This window comes from Budorcas taxicolor, chromosome 6 (genome assembly GCF_023091745.1).
Source record: "Budorcas taxicolor isolate Tak-1 chromosome 6, Takin1.1, whole genome shotgun sequence".
NCBI classification, from domain to species: domain Eukaryota; kingdom Metazoa; phylum Chordata; class Mammalia; order Artiodactyla; family Bovidae; genus Budorcas; species Budorcas taxicolor.
The window spans coordinates 66,163,120-66,189,296 of NC_068915.1; the positions used below are offsets into that span (position 1 = coordinate 66,163,120).

The window sequence follows — 26,177 nt, forward strand, 5'->3', positions numbered from 1 at the left end:
TTTCAATTACAACCTAAATTGGCTTATTTATCAGGCAATTTTTCACTAAAGTTTGTTTTTGTGAGATGAGTTTGTTTTGTTTTCTCATCCTTGTAAGAAGTACTGTTCATTGCCATCTTATGCATTTAGTCTCCAGGTTACATTTCTGGATAATTGTCATTGTGTTTGATAGAGAATTGTCTCCATAGAAGTAAATATATCTTCTATCACTTTCCTTGCTCTCTTGGTTAATAAACAATATCAAATATGTCTCTTCCCCCCTTTTTCCCAGTCATTTATCATCTCTGAGTGTCAGATTTCTCATAATACCTCCCTTTTTCAAAATCAGCAAAATGTGCCAGATGATTTTGATTTTCTTGGGTTTTTACAATATGTATAATTATTGCTTAATGAAATTCTCATATGGACATCAATCTGCATAATCATTATGGCTTATTTTGGTTTGAGGAAATAAAGATGAAATCAATTTAGCGCAAGGAAAGTGAAGTTTCTTGTAATAATACAAAGGTTTATAAGAAGTACGGAAGTTTATATATAAACTTTATATAAGAAGTTCATATTGAAGTATAGAACATTTCCAGACCTCAGGAGAGCTAGAAATCAGAAACAGGAAGTTCTTTATGAACTTGGCCATTCATTCTCTAACAATGTCAGACTCTTTCTCCTATGGTTCTTTTCTGCATCTTTCTCCATTTTCTTTCTTCTTTTGCAAGCTGGCTTCTTCTTTTTTATTCAGGCTCCCCTCTCTTTTACTTCATACAAGCAGTGTAGCCCTAGTTCTATGTCATGACCTTTGCATTTGGTGCTACAGCTGCTGTATCAGATCCTTTTGTAGTCACTAAGTCATTTCTAACTCTTTGTGACCCCATGAACTGTAGCCGAGAAGGCTCCTCTGTCTATGGGATTCTCCTGGCAAGAATACCTAGAAAACTATACAAAAAAGATCTTCATGACCCAGATAACCACAATGGTGTGATCACTCACCTAGAGCCAGACATCCTGGAATATGAAGTCAAATGGGCCTTAGGAAGCATCACTACGAACAAAGCTAGTGGAGGTGATAGAATTCCTATTGAGTTTTTTCATATCCTGAAAGATGATGCTGTGAAAGTGCTGCACTCAATATGCCAGCATATTTGGAAAATTCAGCAGTGGCCGCAGGACTGGAAAAGGTCAGTTTTCATTCCAGTCCCAAAGAAAGGCAATGCCAAAGAGTGTTCAAACTACCGCACAATTGTACTCATCTCACATGATAGCAAAGTAATGTTCAAAATTCTCCAAGCCAGGCTTCAACAGTATGTGAACCATGAACTTCCAGATGTTCAAGCTGGATTTAGAGAAGGTAGAGGAACCAGAGATCAAATTGGCAACATCTGCTGGATCATCGAAAAAGCACGAGAGTTTCAGAAAAACAACTACTACTTCCTTATTAATTACGCCAAAGCCTTTGACTGTGTGGATCACAGCAAACTATGGAAAATTCTTCAAGAGATGGGAATATCAGGCCATGTGACCTGCCTCCTGGGAAATCTGTATGCAAGTCAATAAGCAACAGTTAGAATTGGACATGGAACAACAGACGGATTCCAAATCGGGAAAGGAGTACGTCAAGGCTGTATATTGTCACCCTGCTTATTTAACTTATATGCAGAGTACATCGTGCGAAATGCCAGGCTGGATGAAGCACAAGCTGAAATCAAGATTGCCAGGAGAATTATCAATAACCTCAGATATGCAGATGACACAGCCCTTATGGCAGAAAGCGAAGAACTAAAGAGCCTCTTAATGACAGTGAAAGAGGAGAGTGAAAAAGGTGGCTCAAAACTCAACATTCAGTAAACTAAGATCATGGCATCCAGTCCCATCACTTCATGGAAAATAGATGGGGAAAAAATAGAAACAATGACAGACTTTATTGCTCCAAAATCACTGCCGACGGTGACTGCAGCCATGAAATTAAAAGACGCTTGCTCCTTGGAAGAAAAGCTATGACCAACCTAGACAGCATATTAAAAAGCAGAGACATTACTTTGCCAACAAAAGCCCATCTACTCAAAGCTATGGTTTTTCCAGTAGTCATGTATGGATGTAAGAGTTGGACTCTGAAGAAAGCTGGGCACCAAAGAATTGGTGCTTTTGAACTGTGGTGTTGGAGAAGAATCTTGAGAGTCCCTTGGACTGCAAGAAGATCCAGACTCTCAACCCTAGAAGAAATCAGTCCTTCATATTCATTGGAAGGACTGATGCTGAAGCTGAAACTCCAGTATTTTGGCTACCTGATGCAAAGAACTGATTCATTGGAAAAGACCCTGATGCTGGGAAAGATTGAAGGTGGGAGGAGAAGGGGATGGCAGAGGATGAGATGGTTGGATGGCATCACTGATGTGATGGACATGAGTTTGAATAAGCTCCAGGAGTTGGTGATGAACTGGGAAGTCTGGTGTTCTGCAGTCCATGGGGTTGCAAAGAGTTGGACACAACTGAGTGACTGAACTGAACTGAACTGAGCCATTCCCTTCTCCAGAGGTTCTTCCAGGCTCAGGAATTGAACCTGATCTCCTGCATTAGCAGACAGATTCTTTAGTACTGAGCCACCAGGGAAGCCCGTCAGATCCTTTATCCAGTAGCAAATTTCTGGGAGAGGATTCTGATTGGCCCATCTCATCTTCTTGAGTCAGGCATAAGTTTATCATCTGCCTATAAATCATCTGGTCTTAGATTAGATATCTACTCTTCATTCCAAAGGTGGGAGGAGGGCAGAATCCTGTGATATAGAACATGTTCACACTTAGTTAGCAGGAACTGTAGGCAGGGCAGTTTAACCACAGAAGTTTCTGTAGAAGTGATGCACAGCTCGGCTACAATCAGTTTTGGAGGAAAGCAACCTAAGTTTTGGAAAGAGAGGACCTCAGAGTTCAACTAAGATGGCATAAAAGTTTTATAAGGAACAGAGAGGTGTGCTTGGGACCCCTTGTGATGCATAATGTGCAATCAAATCAATGAAATATAAGATACAGATGTGTGCAAGGGCTTTGGTTCTTATATATATAAGTTCTCCCTCTTTGAAAAGGAGTTTGAAAAGGAGGGATTGCTCATATGATCCTTCTGAGTAAATGCAATACTATTAGATGTTAAATCAATATTTTGTCTCTTCACTATTGAATTAGTTTGAGTTGTGTGCTGATTGTGGAGGCAGCTAATAAGAGACTTTCACTTTTCTAGCCCACTATGCAGTCTTCTTAGAGCTCATTTTATTAAAATATATACTTCAATATATTTTCCAAAACCATATAACTTTTTCACTCTTCTGATGCTAGATAATTAAGGAATTTTTGTCAATGATCTCTTATGTTATAGTGGCAAATTATGAACCATCTAGTGTTAGCATTCCTTACACAAAGTTTTAAGGAATATATTAAAAGTTTGAGTAGACATGTTGAAGATATTATTTTACTAATAATACAGTTATCTTACTGATACTAGAAAGGAAGATATTTTCATTTAAGGCAGAGTTCATAACCTTGACACTATTGACATTTGGAGTCAGTTAATTCTTTGTTATAGGGGATGCATAGTGCACTGTTTTAGGCTGGGGAGCATACCTGGCCACTACCCACAGATGCTAGTGTTACCAAGTCCAAGTTCTTACTGGTCGCAGCACAACAAACCAATAAATCAAAAGGTGAAGTATTAGGGCAAGGAATAGTGGCTTCATTCAGAAAGCCAGAAAACTGAGAAGATGGCAGACTAGTGTCCCAAAGAACCATCTTATTTGAATTAGAATCCAGGCTTATTTTATACTAAAAGGGGAGGCAGTGGGACTGGTTGGTGTAGACTTCCTGATGCCAGAATCCTTTGTTTTTTCAGCTGTCAACATATGTCTGGTCACCATGGTTCCTGTAAACCTCCAACAAGACAATTGTTATGCTCTGCTCTGCAGCTTTTCATCTCAGTATAAATGGAAAAGTGTTAAAGCTTCAAAGGTCAAGCCTATGAGGCAGATTATGAAGAAGGGCTATTATGTATGTTTCATGCTATACGAAACAGTCTTTTACAAAGGTGCAGAGCCAGCATGACTCAGCACCAGCAGCAGAGCACAAAGATTAAAGCTGAACGAATAGATCCCGTATGGAGTCAGGTTTGTTCTTCTCTGTGATATTAGCTGCACACAGAGTACTCTCAGTTGTGACAACTAAAACTGTCTTCAGACATTGTGAAATATTCTCTGGCTAACAAAATCATCCAGAGTTCAAAACTACTGCGCTAAAATGAATGTTCCCCTTTTCTATCTGACTCGTTTCACTAAACATAGTACCCTCTAGGCTCATCCATGTTATAAATGGCAAAATTACATTCTTTTTATGGCTGAGTGACATTATATATATATATATCCATATCCATTTATCTGTTGATGGACACAAGTTGATTACATATCTTGGAAAGACAAATGCTGTATGTTGTCACTTATGTGTGGAATCTAAAAAATAAAATAAAGGAATATAACAAAGCAGAAACAGACTCACAGATATAGAGAATAAACTAGTGGTTACCAGCAGGAAGGGAGAAGAGGGGAGGGGCAAGAAAGATAGGTGTAGGGGATCAAGAGGTACAAACTTCTGTGTATAAAATAAATAAGATAGAAGGATATATTGTGCAGCACAGGGAATATCACAAATATTTTGTAATAACCTTAAATGGAATATAATCTATAAAAATTTTGAATCATATGCTGTAAACCTGAAACTAAATTGTGAATCAACTGTACTTCAATAAAAATAAGTATATAAAAGAATATTACCTTTATTCTCCAAAAGGACTGCTTTCATTTATTAGAAATATTTTCTTATTTCTTTAAGCATTTTTAGATTTAAAAAGGATGGGTTTTGGAGATTACTGACTTGATATTGTTTATCCTGCTTTTCTTCAATGAATCAAATTCTTTCATGCCTGAATTAGCCTGACCAATTTCATTAGGAATCTCATACCAGTTAATCCCATTAATTTGCTTCAGTGTCAAAGAATCTCCTATGGCCCATAGTTTCTAAATATGCCACACTTTTGTCAAGGAGTAGCTTGCACACTTGAGAAAGGTAGTTGAACGATATCATACACCTGAAAGAAAAATGATTTTAGAGTTCTTGGCCAAAGTATCAAAACCTTTCATTTCTTTATGAAAAATTTCCATCCTCCCTGGAGTGCTTACACTTTGACCTAATGAAAAATTAGTAGAAAATCTGTTGTATCAGAGAAAAAAAAATACAGCAATTTTAAGCCTTTCTTTTCCATCTAAAAAATAGACTATACCAAAGAATATTTAGGCTTTATTATATGCAGATATGACTGTAAATATTTATACTAAAGTGCAGATAGAAAAAAAATAATTTATTTAAAATTCAGTAAGTAGTTTCCTAGAGATGTAAACATAAATTCTCTTAGGGAGAATTTGCCTATCTCATGAGGTGGTGAGAATGAAATGTAATAATAGATATGAAGCTCTATGGAAACCACAGAGCATATAGCATTTTCTAGAAGGAAATTATTATCATGCTTGTGGTAAAATATGCATAGGAAGGATATATTACTCTGTTTTAAGTCTTTCCACATTGTGCATAATTATCATCACAATTATCATTAGTTTCAAGAAGTTTTTTGAAGGTTATCAAACTCATGGGTCCATATTTGCATTTATCATAGAATCAGGTCCTAGATTAAGATGATAACCCTAGAAATGCATAAGAAGAAAAGTCCTAAAAGGTACTTGTTCTGCATCACCCACTTCCTAGAGTCAACTACTAGCATCCATGGACCAGAAAGAAGGCTGAGCACTGAAGAATTGATGCTTTCCAACTCTGGTGCTAAGGAGAAGACTCTGGAGTGTCTCTTGGACTGCAAGATCAAACCAGTCAATCCTAAAGGAAATCAACTCTGAATACTCGTTGGAGGGACTGATGCTGGAGCTGAAGCTCCAATACTTTGGCCACCTGATGCAAAGAGCTGACTCATTGAAAAAGACACTGATGCTGGGAAAGATTGAGGGCAGGAGGATAACGGGGCTACAGAATATGAGATAGTTGGATGGCATCTTGACTCAATGGATATGAGTTTGAGCAAACTGGGAGATGGTGAAGAACAGGGAAGCCTTGGGTACTACAGTCCACGGGGTCACAAAGAGTCAGATACTACTGAGCAGCTGAACAACAACATAAATTTCCACTGAATGATTTCTCATTGCACATAGAGTAAATTACTGCTTTAATTGGGAAACATGGTGTGATGTTTAGTCAATATTTATTGAAAACAGAGTGAGTTGTATAGAGCAAAGATCTCAGTACATGTGTATAGTTCTTTCCTTACAGAAAACAAGATTTTCCAGAAAGGGAAAGGGAAAAGTACACACACACACATGCATGCACTTAATTTATGCGGAGGTCACTCAAGTTGACGTTATTTTCTCCTTCCACTCGCCATTGTTTACTTACCACAAGAATATTTTAATTATAACATTAGTTAATAGAATATTATGTCATTATAATCATTTGTACTTTACAATAAGTTTTTCCTCATCACACATTAAAACTCCTTTTAATGAAGAGAATGTAGTATAAGGATTTTTCCTCATAGTCTTATTGTGAGGAAATCCTCTGCAGCACTTGAGAGAGCTGGAGGTTAATGAGTCTTCAGCATGAGTAGTGAAACATGTAACCCGTTGCTGGTCATGCTGATGCCTGTGACAATGTTTACAATAATGTATCTTGAGATAGCTATTAGTTGTATTACATTGTCTGAATTACAAACAAGACCCCAACAAGACTTACAACACAGACAAGCGCTTATTTTTATGGTTACTGGGGTCTTTCTGCCTACAAGTTCTTTTATAAACATCTCTTTAAAAGTGGCAGTGCCTATGAAAATAAATATGTACATTACAAGTAGTTTGGAAGTATATTAATCTTTAAACAGCAGTGAATAATTCTGAAGATAATATATTTGTTTAGCATGCTAGTTTCTAAAATACCTGCACCCTAATTTTCCTAAGCAATGTTTTCAATAAGCCAATAAAATGCTATTATTTTTATTTTAGAAGTGAGACATTGGAGATAACAGTGGGTTAAGTTAGTAGCTCATGGTTACATAGCTCTACAAGTGGTAGATTTTGGCATCAAGATGTTTTAGAATCTAAGGCTCAGAATCTGTCCAATCTATTATACTCCAAAAAGGTATGATGTTTACAACTTGAAGAGGATGCAAATGAGAATGTCAGCAATTGAGAAGAGAAGTGTACATAACCCTGTAGGTTCTCTTTTTCTGTTCTCCTTTAAGTGAAGGTAGGGTGGAAGGAAGTTTCAGATCTATAAAAGGGATATTGTATGATTAATAGTGAGCAAATGTCCTTCTCATTGAACATGAAAGCATTAAATTATTGTAAGTTTGTTTCTGACTAAACAATATAAACATTCTCGAATATAGTGGTTAAAGGACATTGGAACTCATTGTCCAGAATAAATATTGAAGACAATATCATTTAGGATATTTCACAAATGCATTAATATCCACATAGGAATCTAGATGAAGTACAGTTGACCCAGATGTAAGACATGAGCAGAGTCAGTGAACCAGTGAAGTCGCTCAATCGTGTCTGACTCATTGTGATCCCATGGACTGTAGCCTACAAGGCTCCTCCATCCATGGAATTTTCCATAGTACTGGAGTGGATTGCCATTTCCTTCTCCAGGGATCTTCCCAACCTGGGGATCAAACCCAGGTCTCCCACATTGCAGGCAGATGCTTTACTGTCCGAGTTACCTGGAAAGCCTGAGCAGAGTTAATGTTTCTCAAATCAGTTCAGTCACTCAGTCGTGTCCAACTCTGCGACGCCATGGACTGCAGCATGCCAGGCTTCCCTGTCCATCACCAACTCCCGGAGCCTACTCAAACTCATGTCCATTGTGTTGGTGATGCCATCCAACCATCTCATCCTCTGTCATCCCCTTCTTCTCCTGCCTTCAGTCTTTCCCAGCATCAGAGTCTTTTCCAGTGAGTCATTTCATCACATCAGGTGGCCAGTGTATTGGAGTTTCAGCTTCTGCATCAGTCCTTCCAGTGAATATTCAGGACTGATTTCCTTTAGGATCAACTGGTTGGATCTTCTTGCAGTCCAAGGGACTCTCAAGAGTCTTCTCCAACATCACAGTTCAAAAGTATCAATTCTTCGGCACTCAGCTTTCTTTAGAGTCCAACTCTCACATCCATACATGACTACTGGAAAAACCATAGCTTTGACTAGATGGACATTTGTCAGTAAACTAATGTCTCTGCTTTTTAATATGCTGTCTAGGTTGGTCATAGCTTTTCTTCCAAGGAGCAAGCGTCTTTTAATTTCATGGGCTTCCCCTGTGGCTCAGCTGGTTTCTCAAAGAGTTGTATGTGTATATATATGTGTGTGTGTGTGTGTGTGTATATATATATATATATATATATATATATATATATATATATATATAAAACAATGGCAGTATACAGAGTTGTGCAGGAGTTATATTGTGTTTTCTTAATTGTTGCTAATGCATTCAGCTAAAGCTATTGACAGATAAATGTCCTTTAAAAGAAAAAGTGAACCATCTTTTTTAATGATATTGGGACCCACAACTTAAGCCTTTATGATGTTATTGTGACCTCATATTCTTTTAATGGACAATTTGCCTGGTGGCTCAGATGGTAAAGAGTCTGCCTGCAATGCAGTGGACCTGGGTTCCATCCCCGGGGTTGGGAATGTCCCCTGGAGAAGAGAATGGCAACCCACTCCAGTATTCTTGCTTGGAGAATCCCATGGACAGAGGAGCCTGATGGGCTATAGTCCTTAGGGTGGCAAAGAGTCAGACAAGACTGAAGCAACTGAGCAAGCACACACACCGCTCATGTGCGTTCTCAGGCCAAATGAGTATCTCCATCCACATGTTCTACATAAACTACTTTTTACGATTGATAGACAAGTCATAATTTGCTATAAAAATCCAGATAATGGAAACTGATAACCTTTATAAGGCAAACAACACTATTCATTCAGAAGGTATTTGCAGTTTAGAGCACATCTTTTCCTTATAAATGCACCCATTTTTGGTTATTATTTAACAAACATACTCCTTCAAAACAGTACTAGAAATACAACATCCAGGGGTAGATATTTGTGAACATAAATCTCTAAGTACAACTTCCCTTAATAGCCTTCCCTGTGATTTCATGACCTTAACTTCAAATGTTAAAATTCAATTAAATGGATTTACTCTATATTGGTACAAATGCTTCTGCATGCTCTAGCACTTCTAACCTGTTGGTTGCCTGATACTTGGAGGTGCAACTCACAGCATATTCAAATGTAACCTCATAGCAGGCCTGAAGAATGTTGAGTCTCTGGGCATCCACAGTACCACATACCATCAGGTTCTTAACAAAAAGGCTTTTAGATGAACTGAAGAAAATGATGATGATGATGATGGTAAAATTCTTTTTTTTTTTTGGTTTCCTTTCTTTTACAGGATTATACTCTCACCATGTATTTCCAGCAGTCTTGGAAAGACAAAAGGCTTTCTTATTCTGGAATCCCACTAAACCTCACACTAGACAACAGGGTGGCTGATCAACTCTGGGTACCAGACACCTACTTTCTGAATGACAAGAAATCCTTTGTGCATGGGGTTACAGTGAAAAATCGCATGATCCGCCTGCATCCTGATGGAACAGTTCTCTACGGACTCCGGTAAAAAGCTTTGTGTTTCATATTTTATTGCTGTTGTGCATGTCGTTAACTTTTACTTTTGGAAATGTGCTGAAGGGAGAAAGGCAAGTAGGTAAATATGTAGACTCTCTAATCTTGATAATAAAATTATATTAAAGTTCAGAAAAATCTCTTTAGAACTATTTGAGCTAAAGCTAGACAACTTTGTCCATCAAAAGTAAATGATTTGTTCTTATCTTTAAATAATAAACATAGTAATAGGAATATGTTTTTGTTAGATAGATTTCACATCTAGTTTATTCTTGGTTACATCTTCTTTAGGCAATTGCTTGATTATCTCAGGTCTACCCAGACTGAATGTTTTCTGGGTATTCTGTGTAGCTACTTGATTATGAAATTATTATGAATTTGGAAACAATATTCTGAAGAAATTGGAAAATATTTTGTTGGTGACTCTGAGAAAATTCAGAGTGATTTCATTCCCTTAAATTTATGTGTTTCCACTTTTTTTTCATATATATGATCCACTTTAAGTTAATTATTCTGTTTCTTATGAGGTAGGGGTTGAAGTTCATTTCTTTTCCATATGGCTATCCAGTTATTCTAGCCCTATTTATTGAAAAGTCTTTGCTTTTCGCATTAGATTGTGTTGGTACCTTTGGCTGGATGAGTGGGGTCTATTTTTAGGTCCTATTCTGTTCCTTTGTTCTCTATGTCCATCCTTAGACAGTATCACACTATTTAATTACCATATCACATCATTTAATTACAATATCTATAAGGTAAGTCATGAAGTCACATAAGTCTTTCAATTTTATACTGACTGTTTAAGATTGTTTTGGAAATGCTAATACCTTCGCATCTCACTATATAACTTCTAGGATCAACTTCTCGATTTCTATCCAAAAAAGTCTGCTGGGATTATAATTGAGATTGTATTGAATCTCTACATCAGTGCAGAGAGAATTGATTTAAAGTTATGAAGCTTTTTAATCCATGAATGTTTCTTTATTTATTTATCTTTTTCTCAGCAATATTTTTCATCACACTGTGTTTATTTTTTTAAGAATCAAGTATAAAAGAGGTCTTGTACACTGATAGAGGTCTATTAGTAACCTTCATGTAATTAAAAGTTTACTAAAATTTTTAGGCTACAATTCAAATCAGCTTCCAGTTTTACCAGAAAATATCTGAATTGTAACTTATTATTGTAGGATATGAAGTGTGCTGGTTCTTTAATCTTTGTTGTCACCTTTTGTGATCCTTTTGAGAAGCTGATGAAATTCTCCTATTGTTTCAGAGTGGTCATAATTCCCCTAAAATCCTTTTATATAGCATCAATGCCAAGGTAAAACTGTACTTAAGGGCCAAAAGTGTATAATTAACGAGTATCTGATATCTGAAAACATGCAAGTGAATAGAATGCATCTGTGATAAAACTTTTCAATTTAACCTAATGGTTGGTTATTTAGTTGATAGCTTTGGTCCTCCTTTGCACAGTGACATAGTATCAATTGATCTTGGCAAAATGATCTTTGGAATTTTCTCACCCTTTCAGTACTCAGTTCAGTTCAGTTCAGTTCAGTCGCTCAGTCGTGTCCGACTCTTTGCGACCCCATGAATCGCAGCACGCCAGGCCTCCCTGTCCATCACCAACTCCCAGAGTTCACTCAGACTCGCGTCCATCGAGTCAATGATGCCATCCAGCCATCTCATCCTCGGTCGTCCCCTTCTTCTCCTGCCCCTAATCCCTCCCAGCATCAGAGTCTTTTTCAATGAGTCAACTCTTCTCATGAGGTGGCCAAAGTACTGGAGTTTCAGCTTTAGCATCATTCCTTCCAAAGAAATCCCAGGGCTGATCTCCTTCAGAATGGACTGGTTGGATCTCCTTGCAGTCCAAGGGACTCTCAAGAGTCTTCTCCAACACCACAGTTCAAAAGCATCAATTCTTCTGTCAACTCCAGTTGAAAATCTCTGACCTAAAGTCTTCTCAGAAAAAATGATGAAATAAACGAAGTCTCTTGAGTGTATTGATATTATTACAGATAAAATCTACTAATGCAAGAGCACAGTGGTAGTCATTAGTGATGGTCATACAATGGAAATCAGGTGTGATTTTTCTATTACCTATGTAGCTTCCATTCTATATAACTAACATACAAAGTGATGAATTATCCTTATAAAATTTTCTGGGAGAATAATTATTTAACCCATGACCCAATTTAGTAGGCTGATGGGCCGCAATGTGTATATTCACTGTATGTGATTTTTCAACTGTATATAAAAAGTTGGTTTTTTGTTTTTTGTTTTTGAAGCAACTAGATGTTTTGCAAGTAAGAATGTGGGTGGCAATTTCAAATTTTTTCTAAATTATTGGCAGTCTCTACCAATGGCAATGCTGCAAAAGAAGAAAAATAGTTGAGAACAATGAAGTTGAATATTTGAACCTCATTTTAAATTAAGATAACTGAGGCCCAGAAGGGGAAAGGGCCTGATCTAAGGGACAACAAATGATAGAATTAGGATTAAAGTCCAGATCTTGATTCCCATAAGAACGGTGTGCTTTTCTCACCCCACTGTCTTTCAGATACACTTAAAGTCAATCCCTTCTTCCAAGTTACATAGCATTGCTTTCTCCTCTTTGGAGCCAACCCATGACTTTGTAGCTAGGAGCCTGACAACAGATCTCTCAAAGAAAACACAAATCCTTCATCTGTTACCTGATCTCCGATCTCTTTCTGGCATCAGTTTTCTCCGTAAAAGCCTCACATTAGTTCTAATATTTTTCCCCTCCTCTGTCTTTCTATCTTTTCCCTCACAGATTAGGTTTTCTTTTCCCTAGAGATTATAAATGTCCTGGAGAAACCATCAGGTATAACAAAGACAGCATGGCCATCTGGAGTCAGAGGATCAAAGCTGGGTTCATTCTCTGACTGCTTGACCTTAAGTTATAAACTGACCCTTACTTAGTTTTATCAGGTGCAACAATGGGCTAATAACATCTGATTCATTATTGGGAAGCTTTTATGAAATAATGAATATGTTGCTGCTGTTACTGTTGCTGCTGTTAAGTCGCTTCAGTTGTGTCTGACTCCGTGCGACCCCATCGACAGCAGCCCACCAGGCTTCCCCGTCCCTGAGATTCTCCAGGCAAGAATACTGGAGTGGGTTACCATTTCCTTCTCCAATGCGTGAAAGTGAAAAGTGAAGTCGCTCAGTCGTGTCCGACTCTTAGCGACCCCATGGACTGCAGCCTACCAGGCTCCTCTGCCGTGGGATTTTCTAGGCAAGAGTACTGGAGTGGGCTGTTAATACATGTAAATACTAAGCCATATTTCGTTAAAGTTATTGTGCCTGATATAGCCTTACTATGTTATAAGCCTTAGTGGAAAAGCTGTATAGTAAGGGTGTTTCTCTAACTCCTGCATGTGTCAGAGACAGAGATACAGTTGTTCAATTAAGAAAGCATTCACTGAGTGCCTAATACGTAACAGTATACCTATTATTTTGTCCCTGGGATTAATTATCCAGAAACTGGGTAGAAATTTGTCATTGTGGCAGAGTGGAGACACCTGGGACTTTGAGTCAAAGACACATGTGGCCTGACTAGTTTGTACTCTTCAATAAGCTATTTCCTCTATGAGTTTCAGATTACTCAGCCTTAAAGAGACAGGGATTGGACAAAATCATTCCTAAATTCTCTTTCAAATCTCAATTTCATTGCTTCTATGATTCTATAGCATGGCTTATTCATTTTCAATCCACTGATATAACATTTCCTAGGCTTAGACAGGACAATCTTCACTTTTTTCTTTGTAGTTGCCTTTTCAGGAATAATTGCCATTGTCACTTCCTAAGCCCATGATGCACCAGAAAATCCTTATAGTATAACATAGGTATTGACATAGTTATGACCATACCGATTCTAGACAAAGAATCAGGAGATTGAAACTTCTTGCCTTATCCATAAGTCCAGCTATAGTCATCATGAATTGAGACCATGTATCACTGGGTTTTTTTTTTTAAGCAATTATGGTGTCAATGGGATTTTCTGAATGTACCTGAAAGGCCCTTTAATCAGGAAATCCAAAGTCATAAGACCATATCATTAAATGGATTCCACATTTTGCTATATTCAAACTCAACGTGAGATGCTATAACTTAGTTTATATAAAGGACACAAGAATAGAGTTAGCTGTTTGCTATTTTTGTGAACTATGTCAAATCATATTGTACACACCAGAGACGGCACACAGTTCTGTAAAACCTCTAAAATAAGAGAGTGGTGTCTGAAGAGGTCTGCTGCTACTGTGCAACAGGCATTCAGCACAGAGAAAAAAACTACATTCTGTTGTGCTTCTTAAGCTCAGATTTCCCTTGCTGCAACAAAATGTGTCACACCAAAAAATAACCCTGCAATCATTATTACTTCCTCTTCCACTTTGCCAGGAATACATATAAAGGATGGAGGTCTGTGATGTGCTGTAAGATATGGCAGGCAGTGGGATTTGTCCATGAGCCATGAGCTCTCCACCCTGCTCCTCTCAAGGCATATAATGTCACTTCCTTTCTTACTCAAAGTGGATACAAAATATCAGCTGCCTCAATATCACACATCAAATCCTTAAAATTCTGTCTGTTCTCCCTTTCTTTCATTTAACTCTGAGGAAGTTTCTCTCTTCTTTCTAAGGCTTCTCTCTCCACATCCGCATTTAATCTTCTTGTTGGACGCTCTTCAGATTTTGCTCTCTTCTTTATTAAATCTTCCCCTGCTGGCACCTTCACTTCTCTTTTGTCTTCAAGCATGACTCCTTGAATAGCTTTGGTTTCCTCTATTTCCTCACCATCCACCTATTCTGTACTCTTCAAAGGCATGGCTCCCACCCGTGTTCCATTCCTAAAACATGTCAAAAATTACCAGAACTATTGCTGGTTCTCAGTCTATAGTCTTGACCTCTCTGGATGATTTTAAGAGTATTGATTGACCCTGAGTTCGGAATTTCCAAGAACAATTTTTTTCATTATTCTTGTTCTTCTGTCTTTTTGCTGTTCTATCAATGTTTTTCCTCCCTGGTTGTGAACTAGAGGGGTTCCTTGAATTTTGAGCAACTCGTTGAATTTAACAGCTTAAATACCTTAAATATGAAATCATTGAGATTAGAAAAATATTTTTGTTTGCCGAGCATCTGTATGTGGAGGCTTGCCCTGACAGTTATTACTGACATGACCCCTATTTTGCATTATCTGTTTTCCCTCAAATCAGCTTTTCCTCCTTACACAACTACTAATAAAAGACATCAGCCTCATAGTCAATAGACAGAGACGTGTAGGCATCTTTGACTCTCGACCTCTTTTGTCCCAAGATCCAGTCTGATGCTTCCTCTCTATCTAGACCATTGCCATGTCCAAACCACTTCCATCACCTCAGTTAACAGCTCAACCCTCTGTTACTTCCTGGCCAATTTCCTATTTTAATTTTACTTGTTCTCATCATTTTCATCATATTCTTCTTACCATGCATGTCAGATCATATCAATCCCACATTAAAAAAAGATAAAAACAAACCAAAATATCTCTGCAGTCCCCATAAAATTAAGTTTTCATTCTCCTGTCCGGAAGCTGAGACCCTCTGCTTCTGCATATGACCAAAATGTCTTTCAAACATTTCCTTTCTTTATGAAGCCTAAACTTTTATAAAACAACTATTTCTCTAAACACATCTAGTGCATTTCAAATTCAAGTAGATCCCAAATTTTTTATAGATCATTTTATACTAAAACTATTAGTTCTTGACTTGAAATTCACATTTAACTGGGCATCCTGTATTTCATGGGACAACCCTCCAGCCCTGCTGAAATGTCCTCATCTTTATTCCCATATAGCTTCCCGTACTCCATCTCTCTTCTTTCCTTAGAAGCCTCTCTCAAACCCTATTTTTTTTTTCATGAGGATTTTTACAGTATTCTCAACCACATAAAAACTTGTTCTCATCTGATACCTTATTTCACTTTAATCTACTAAATGCCCATGAGATTTATAACTCTCTTAGGATGTATTATCTTCCCATGTCTTATTTTCCTGTGATGCAAACAAGATTGTATATTTGTTGAAAATGCAAACTGTATTTCTTTCACCTTTGTATCCTCTTTCTCAAACCAAATAATGTTTGAAAAATTGAAATGAAAATTTGTAAGATGCAGTAACCTAGCTCATGATAGTGGTCAGCTGCAACATTTCCTATGTCAAAATGATGGCTTTTAACCAAAGGGCCATTATCACTATTAATGACCAGATGTGTTCTGCCTCTTGTCCAAACATGATCCAGCTGACTGAAAAGCACAGATTGTCTCTGAGGCCTTGCCCTGTGGGTGCTAAAAGATTGTGTTTATCTTTCCTCAAAGATAGAAGGCATGGAACAACCTAATTCTCAGAAGACGTTTAGTGGAGTATTTAACTGCCTTAAAATGCTCTTTGCCTCCCTCTCCTAACCCTTGCCTTGGCTTTTCTTTCAGACTTCCACAATGTTATTTTCCTGCATCTCCTATCAAAGGTGACCTTTCAAGGGCTACATGAGAATGAGGAATGGAAGGGGTAGTTTAAAGTCTTCCAGCTCAGTGTAGGCTCACACTGAGACTCCATATGTTGCAGAGTGTATGTGGGCTTGTGTGCACCCGCTGTAAGCACATACAGAGTAGGATGTGCATGGCACATCATTCTAACTAATACTGATAACAACTGTATCAGGAATTCGAAGAATACTCAAGTATATAATTGAAATTATCCTATACATCAAGCACTGTGCCAAGTGCTCTACCCATATTTTCATATTTAATTTTTACCATAACACTATGAACTTTGTACTATTGTTATTTTAACTTTACAGATGTCAACAGTAAGAGAGTGAACCTAATTTTTCCTGCCTCATAATTTGTTATTAACTTTTTTAAAGCAGGTCCAAATATGTACACACCTTGCATTTGGCTGGTAAATTTTTCTAAATTTTCTTTTGCTCTAAATGTTTCCTATTCCTTTATTTTCTCCCTAGAAAGTTTTTTTCTTAAAGATGTGTGCTGTTTTTTGTGATTGTTTTCGCTTGTTGTACATGTGTTCTTTTATGCCCCATATATGAGGCTTAATCAGATCCAGATTAGTTATTTTGTTGTGCTTTGGTGAGACTGCTTCATAAGCCAGGTGTATTATGTACTTTTATCAGAAGACACAAAATGCCTGCCTATCTCTGTTTTTATGATGTGAATGAACTTTGATATGCTGATTTAGGCAATGACAACCTGCAGTATCCATTATCAAACTTCTATTAATTTTATATAACAGCATTTGTTTGCTAGGGCTGCTGTAATGAAATGAGTGACTTAGAAATTTATTGTCTCAAAGTTTTGGAATCAGAAGTGTTGATTCCTATCAAGGGCTGTGAGAGATGGATCTACTCCAGGTCCCTCTCCTTGGCATACAGTGACCAACTTCAGCCTATGTCACTTCCTTCTGGTGCCATCATGTCCCTTTTTATATAAGGACACCAGTCATATTGGATTAGGGCTTACCTTAGTGATCTACTTTAATTTGACTACTTCCGTAAAGACCTTATCTCCAAATAAGGTCACATTCTGAGGTACTGGGAATTAGGGCTTCAACATATGAAATTAGGGGGACACAATGCAGCCCGTAACAGTAACAGTTTTAGCAGCCACTAATAATCTTTGCCCAAACCTATTTAGAGCTTACATAATGACTATATTCTACCACTCTTTCCTTATTTATTAACTAGATTATTCTCTAAAGAACTTCCTCTCACCAACTGTTTGACTGTCTGGAGGCCAAGTTGGTTCAGTGAAGGTAAAATCAATGCTTGATGGCTCCCTTTATTTAGCAGTTTTCAAAACAAGTTGTTTCTCTACAACTCCCCACACATGACCACTAGGTGTGGCATTTTGTTGTTTGTGTGTTTATCATTATGAAGTCACTGGTAATAACAAGTATGTCTGTATCAGTCCACTGCAGCTATTGTTATTTTTGATCCTGTTTGTCTTACCTTTGGCCGGCAGAAGCCCCTTTGAGTTGGCACCTGCATTCTTTGAGCATGACCTCAATAGTCGTTGATAGCTTCCTTGCCTTCTAGCACACTGGTTTGTATTGATAATTCTGTGTTCCAGAAGAGGACAAAATACATCAGGAGCTCATATTGATGTTTCTAATTCAAATTTAGAATTTCAGGGCTTTTATTCAGCCTCTTTGATTTTTTGTTTCTTTTTTCTTCATTGAACACATTGATTCTTAAGGTAATAACATGATTATTTATGTTGTCCTGCTAATTGTAATTATATCTATATATGTATGAAAGTGAAAGTTGCTCACTTATGTCCGACTCTTTGCAACCCCATACACTGTAGCCCACCAGGCTCTTCTGCCCATGGAATTTTCAAGACAAGAATACTGGAGTGGGTAGCCATTCCCTTCACCAGAGGGTCTTCCCAACCCAGGTCTCCTGCATCGCAGGTAAACAGCATTGCTATTTACCATCTGTGAATAGCTAATAGTATTTATAGTAGCTTCTAAACAGAAATATCAATTGTTACTGTCCTGTATTTAGCATTTTTTCCTGAAGATCATTTCTAGGAAGACAGTTGTCCATAGAAGATGCTTTTGCTGCTTACCATCATAGAAACGGAAATTATTAGAAGGGGTACACAGCATAAATGGAAATAGTTCTGCCAAATGTGTGCACTTTATGAAATGTACACAGCTTTGTCGGGTTCTCTCATACATATCAATGACTCCAAACTCCAAAGAGATGCTTCTTAAGCTTCAGGTTTCAGAAATGAATCAAATGTTTACCGAAAACTTGTGGCCTGATGGGGATTTTGGGAACTCCATTGCTGTATTTGCTTACTGGCTCTACTCTGAATCGATTTTTGTGATGTTCTTGACACTCCCTGACCATGAGCTGTGCATGAGAGTAAAATCAATGGCTACGCTTAATGAATATAAAAGAAAAACAGGGTTTCTGACTATTCCTTGCGGGATCATCTCTTCCTGCCTTGTTTTTCATGATAAAGCCAAGTGAAAATTAGAAGCAATTATCTTGATAATATAGATTAAAAAACAACAACTCACTACTATTGATTTTTAAAGCAGTTGAGGGGTCCTAAATGTTTTATATTAACTTTCTATATTGATCGTACACCCTGAAAAAAAATCTCTTTCTTATAGAATTTCCGTGTAGAGACAGTTATGATTACATTTTAGACTCCTGGGTAGATCTTACAGGGCTGATTGTGAGATAGGCTGGGAAAAAATATTGTTGAGTCGACTTCAGGGAATAAATATGTGGGCTGATGCAGTGTTTGCAGAGGAGGACTGGTTGATATTGACAAATGCGTTCTGTTAAGAGAAAGAAACGAGTTACTTCAAATGGAAGAGAGAAAAAGCAGGGCATGCATAAAGAACAGGTAGCTCACTTTATTAGAAGGAATGCCTGCAGACTCTATAATTCCCACGAAGGAAGACAGTATTTTTATTCCCCTCACGATGTGGTTGACTTATATTTTAGAATTTCATCAGTGGAGTACAGAGAAAGCTACTTAAAATGTTCTCCAGTGAATAGGCTGTTATTTTTGCCTCTCAAAGTTTTTATTTTTAATACTCTTTATTCACTTATATATGAAAAACTTTATGATTTAATGATTTTTGTTAGGGTCTCCTTTTTAATAAATATGGTATTATGACTAATTCAAATACTAAATGAGCAATTTAAATAATTATACACTACTGATACTATTTTGTGGTCATGTGACCTGTGGATATGCCATTATGATTAAACCTCCATCATTAAATTGATGTAAAAGATTAAGTAAAAACAGTGACCATAAATTATCTAAAAAAGAACTACATCTCCTCAAATTCTTAATCTTGATTGAGTCAAGATTAATGTGGAATAATGTTAAATGTATATGCTCAGGAAAGAAGAAAAAATGAAAGAAAGAATGAAGGAAAGGAGAAGGAAGAAAGGAAAGATGATAAGAAGGGTAGGTGGGAGGGTGGAAAGGGAGACAAAAAAGGCAAGTAAACCCAGTATCTTAGAAATACATCATGAACTTTAGATCTTTGCTATAATGTTACCAATGACACCATTTCCAAGAATGGTGGAATATTAGACTTTGATAATCACACTTCATTTACTTTGGAATTTTCTACCTGGCTTCTTCTATTCTCTTCTCTTAATTCTATCCTGCAGCCCACTAGCAGATTTTTTTTGTAAATAAAGCACCATTGTGTAACACCTCTCTCCTGCTCAGGAACTTATTGACTTCCAATTACCCACCACACCAAAGCTTCTTTCCAGATATTCATGACACTTTACAATTAGATTACCCTTGCCACACAGCCTCATTTAAGATCTTGCCCAAGCATGAAGCTTTACACTGCAGTATGGTTTTCATTTCACTTTCCCTAATTATTAGACTGATTCTTATTTCCTAGCCTCTGGTCAGTTGTTCCCCTTCTTTTTAATTCAACAACGAAAAGTGTTTCCCTTTATTTTTAACTGTATATTGCTCATAGTCCAAGACCCAATTGAGAGATCACTTTTTTTCTTAAAATCTTCGGTACTTTAACCCTCATAGGTGTCCTTCTCCATAGTTATACAGATCTTGGAACCTCTTTCAATATAGCAGTTATGAAATGTCCTCTCCAATTATCTATTGTTTCACATGTGTTAATCTCATCTCCCCCCAAGCTGTGTAATATTTTTTTAAATAGTCCTTTTTTTATATTTCTTTTCCCAAAGTGTATACAACAGTTAGCATATACTGAGGTGGCTCGGTGGTAAAGAATCTGACTGCCAATGCAGGAGACACGGGTTCCATCCCTGGATCAGGAAGATCCCCTGGAGAAGGAAATGGCAATCTACTCCAGTATTATTGCCTGTGAAATCCCATGGACAGAAGAGCCTAGCGGGCTACAGTCCATGAGGTCACAAAAGAGTTGGACATGAATTAAACGACATTAGAGCAAATGGTACACTTACCATTTTACTTATTAATTTTTAAACCTCAATCTTGCTCTTAACAATATATCTCCCTAACTATGGTTTTTATATAGTCAGGTTTGCTAAATTTTAAGGAGAAAGCTTACCCCTTATATGAAAATAGAAACAGTATGAAAATGAAATCTTTACATGAAAAAGGTTAATTCTAACGCTTAAGATTCTGCTGTACCTTATATGTAGAGGGCATCTCTATAAGAGTGAGTGTAAAGCATGTTGAGATATGAGGAATATATACAATATTATGGTGATATTTATTCTCTTATTGCCAGCCAATAAGTATGTGCATGGATGTTTTCTCTCCAGAATATTTCTTTTAGAAAGCTATATGGTTAGTCCATTCTAAGAAAATATTCAAAGTATTTTCACAACTTCTCTTTAGGAATTTAATTTGAACCCTGTCTAAATTTAAAGTAGTAGCAAATCATGACCTTGAAGGTGACTATTAGAAATAAATAAGAGTGGGAAATAAGTGAAAGTGGGGCTTCCCTTGTGGCTCAGCTGGTAAAGAATCCACCTGCAATGTGGGAAACCTGTGTTCGATGCCTGGGTTGGGAAGATGCCCTGGAGAAGGGAAAGGCTAAAAGTAGTAGCAAAGCATTACCTTGAAGATGATTATTAGAAATAATAAGAGTAAGAAATAAACTTATGAATAATATTGTTGGTCAAAGCTGGGTGATACACACACATAACTAATTTTTGTTGTATTTCATCAAATAGCTATAAGTAGCTATATTCCATGGAGAAGGAAATGGCAAACCACTCCAGTACTCTTGTCTGGAAAATCCCATGGATGGAGGAGCCTGGTAGGCTGCAGTCCATGGGTTTGCTAAGAGTCGGACACGACTGAGCGACTTCACTTTCACTTTTCACTTTCCTGCATCGGAGAAGGAAATGGCAACCCACTCCAGTGTTCTTGCCTGGAGAATTCCAGGAATGGGGGAGCCTGGTGGGCTGCTGTCTCTGGGGTCGTGCAGAGTCAGACACTGCTGAAGCGACTTAACAGCAGCAGCAACTATATTCCAAATGAGAACTGAAAAGTGTTTTTAGCTAAGGAAGTACACAAGTCAAATAATATTATATTTCATCAATAAGATCAATTTTTTTCAACTTTTAATTTTGTATTGCAGTGGTAAGGAACACACCTGCCAGTGCAGGAGATGTAGGAGACTTGGGTTTGATCCCTGGGTTGGGAAGATCCTCGAGGAGGGCATGGCAACCCACTCCAATATTCTTGCCTGGAGAATCCCATGGACAGAAGAGCCTGGTGGGCTATAGTCAATAGGATTGCAAAGAGCTGGACATGACTGAAGCGACTTATGTGCACACACGTAGCCGATTAACAATATTATGCCAATTTCATGTGGACAGCAAAGGAACTCAGCCATATATGTACATGTAGTCATTCACTCCCAAACTCTTCTATCCAGGCTGCCACATAACACTGAGTAGAGTTCCCTGTGCTATACACTAGGACCTTGTTGGTTACCCATTTTAAATATAGCAGTGTGAACATGTCAATCACAAACTCCCTAACTATCTCAATAGGATCAGTTTAAGAGTCTAAACTTAACTATATTTATTATACTTATTCTTTGCTTCCCCAGTAGTTCAGGTGGTAAAGAATCTGCTTGCAATGCAGGAGACCCCGGTTCAATTCCTGGTTTGGGAAGATCCCCTGGAGAAGGGAAAAGCTACCCACTCCAGTATTCTTGGGCTTCCTTGGTGGCTCAGCTGGTAAAGAATCTGCCTGCAGTGCAGGAGACCAGGGTTCGATCCCTGGGTTGGGAAGATCCCCTGGAGAAGGGATAAGTTACCCACTCCAGTATTCTGGCCTGGAGAATTCCATGGACTGTACAGTCCGTGGGGTTGCAAAGAGTCAGACACGACTGAGCAACTTTCACTTGCACACTTTCATACTCATTTTTCAGTTCACATGATGTAATATGACCAGAACCAGATAGAACTATTCAACTTCTGCCTTACTTCTATCCAATCAGATAAGATAACTACTAGAAATAGCACTGTTCTAACAGAAATGCAGGGTTCAGCACAAGGTCAGGTCTCATCTAGACTATTTTTTCCAGTCCTCAATAATTCATTTTGAGAACAACATTGTCAATCCAGAGACACAGAACTAGGATGGCAAAGGCTTTGGTACTCTGTCAATATGCAGATGATGAGGTTTAAATATGCTTTGAAAATTATCACTTTTAGATCTTTTTATCTTTAAAGCTATAGATGAAATGCTAATATAGTCACTTGTGTTTAAAAATGCAAAAACACAGAAACTACGGTTTTCAATAATATTTGAAAAAAACAGGAGGAAAACATAGAGGAACTAGGGAGGAAACTCGTTTCACCCATGCTGAAAATAAGCCTAGATAAGGAAGAAATATGATAACACACCTGAAGTATTTGAAAATCTGCTATTTCAAGGAAAGCTTAAATTTACCATGTATTGCTTCCAACAGAAGATCAATGGCCAACATGTGAAAGTTTCAAGGAACATCTCAGTTCTATCTGCCTACCTTGTGAGCCTATGTGGAAAAAGTTCACTATAAGCATTTATCTTATATTCAAAAATGGAATTAATGCCATGTTACTAGTATTTCTTCAGAAGTAGGTAGGCTAGTGGAAGGAAAAGACCTTGAGCTTTAGAACCAGAAGAACAAGCCTCACCACTTACTGACTACATGCCTTAGGACCACTTACCCAACCTCTTTGAATCTCTCAACTTCCTCATTTATAAAATGTCTGTGATGGTATATCTTTCAGATTTTTGTGAGAATGAGTATGTAAGGTGACAAACAGTGTTTGTGTGTGTGTGTGTCTGTTTTGTTTTTCTCTTTCCCTTCTCTCACACTAGTGTCTCCATTACTAAAAATGTTTAGACAGAGCTAAAATACAGAGCTAAAATAGAGTATAAATACATGTCAAAGATACTACAAATGGGGTTCCACCCTGAATGTGAGATTGATTAAGTGGATTACTAGGTGTATTATAACTCCACATTGCTATAGAACTAAGGGAAGCATTATTCATAGAGATTAAAAGCATGGGTGCTGGAGACATGCAGTCCGTGGATAAAACCATGTACTTCTCCTCACTATTCAACCTTGGACATGTCAATCAACTTGTCTATGCCACAGTATATCCAATCGAATTATTATCTAATGGGGCATGATTGCTGATATAATTAAATGAGAAATGCATTTAAAATGCATAACAAAGGGCTTGTCATATAGTAAGCACCCAATGAAAGTGAAAGTGGCTCAGTCGTGTCTGACTCTTTTCCTGCCAGGCTCCTCTGTCGACGGAATTCTCCAGGCAGTTCCCTTCTCCAGGGCATCTTCCCAACCCAGGGATCAAACCCAGGTCTCCTGCGTTGCGTCTGACCCACCAGGGAAGTCCAAGAATACTGGAGTAGGTAGTCTATCACTTCTCCAGGAGATCTTCCCAACCCAGGAATCAAACCGGGGTCGTCTATTGCAGGTGGATTCTTTACCAGCTGAGCTACCAAGAAAGCCTGAAGCACTCAGTAAATGGAGTCTATTCCTGCGCAGGTTCTTCACCACTAGCACCACCTGGGAAGCCCATTCCTATCCTTAGGGACTGCTCCATGGGCTAAGAACCTATCTCTTTACAGTCTTGTCCCATTTCCTTGGGAGGTGCTGCTGCTTTTGTGATTAAAGGGAAAACTCTTTCATGGCTCTAATAGAATCATTTGGATTAACTTTAGTGATATCTGGTCCTGGCCCTTTAGAATCTAGGTTTGTTCAAACTGGACAATGAAGAGGCATTTCATTTTTTTCTATGCTCTGAGTTTTTTGAGTCATTGGATTAGTGGAGCCAGAGAAAAATGAAGCCGTTATCTTCATGCAGGAAACTGTTATTGCTCATTATTTTCAGTATTATGTACTTTTCTCTTTTGTGTCACAGGATAATTCTGTACCAAGGATACTGTATGTGCTGAAAATATAGAGTCACTTTTATTCACCCCATATAAAAAGGCAATGAGGGATGCCATTTTTAGGAAAAGATAATCTTTGAAGATCAGCCTCCTTTGTGTCTTTTATCTGGAAATACACATGCCAAATGAGATGCCAAAAGATTTGGTTTCTGCTAAGAAGCTTAAGAAAAGTAGGCACTATGGTTGAAAGTATACAGCATTTATGGTTTAATAAATACAGAGAAAATGTAGTGTAAGTTGCTTTGTTCCATGCTCCACTTTCATGTTCAATTTTATCTCCAACTTTATTGTCAAGAAATTTAAAATATTACTACTACTTCATGACTGTGAGAAAATAGACCATATTCTTGTCGTTTGCCTTCTCTTAAATGGATGTTTTACTTGTTTTCAGTGTCTGAGGAGGAGACGATAGCAAAATAATTAGCCTATATGATATGCCTTAAAGAAAATAGACAACTAACATTCAGTCAAGTAGGTATGGTGCTAACAGGGTCATCTCTGGAATACCCCAGGGTCTGAAATGGTTTTGACCTTTAGGAGCTGCAACAAATTTGGGAAGAGGTACCTGAATGCTCACCAGTCTGTGCACTGATTCAGTTCCCTGGTTGTCTTCCCTTTCCCTAGCTCTGTTAAGGGACTCAAAAGTTGACATTGGGATCAAATAAGCCTAGACTCTGAATCACGGTGCATCTGCTAGGACTTTGGGATCCATCCACCAAGGGAAGATTATGAATTCCATTTCAGGTTTGGAATTTAAGGAGATCTCAATCCTCCTCTATAAGCCAGAGCCACTGATGAACACCTTGAACACAGCAAAACATGTTCCCCCCTGTTGTATATTCTGTATTTTCTTTCTATTCGAAATGTTGTACAAGCAGAGTTGAAGCTCCTTATTGTTCTAGCAGCACTTCAGGAACAAAATCATAGGCACCGGTGGTAGTAATGTGGCTTCCTCTGAAATTACAATAGAATACCACAACTGGTATGGCAAATGAAGTAGAAGGTAATTCTAATTAAGTTATCTGGGCCTCTGCAGGGGACCATGCCCCTGCTTATTGCTATGTGCCTACTTTTAAGAACTGGGGGGCAGCATTCAGCAGTAATTACAAGCAAACCCTCAGCAGAAGACACAGAAAGGTTTAACCTGGCCCTGCTGCAAGGTAGGTGATCAGCTTTTGGCAATATTCTCAAACTTTATGAATCCCAGCTTTCTGCTTTGAAATGTGGAAACTGAAAATAGCAGCTATTTCATCGGGCTTTCCAGAAAATTAAAGGTGAAAATGCATGTAAAACAGTATATAGCCTGGAACGTTAGTAAAAATTCAACAAATAAGTATTGTTATTATCATTAGCTGGTTCATTATTTCCATCCTAAGATTGTTCAGTGGAAATAAGAGATGCGCTTTATCCAT

The 26,177-nt window shown here is 37.8% G+C and overlaps 1 protein-coding gene across 1 annotated transcript in view; it reads left to right on the top strand.

The window, feature by feature from the left end:
* GABRB1 (gamma-aminobutyric acid type A receptor subunit beta1) overlaps positions 1–26,177 on the top strand; it is a 434,698-nt gene that overhangs the window by 150,241 nt on the left and 258,280 nt on the right. The window contains exon 4 of the mRNA XM_052642080.1: positions 9,534–9,754. Within this exon, the coding sequence (XP_052498040.1) occupies positions 9,534–9,754 (221 nt within the window). The remainder of the gene's footprint in view (positions 1–9,533; positions 9,755–26,177) is intronic.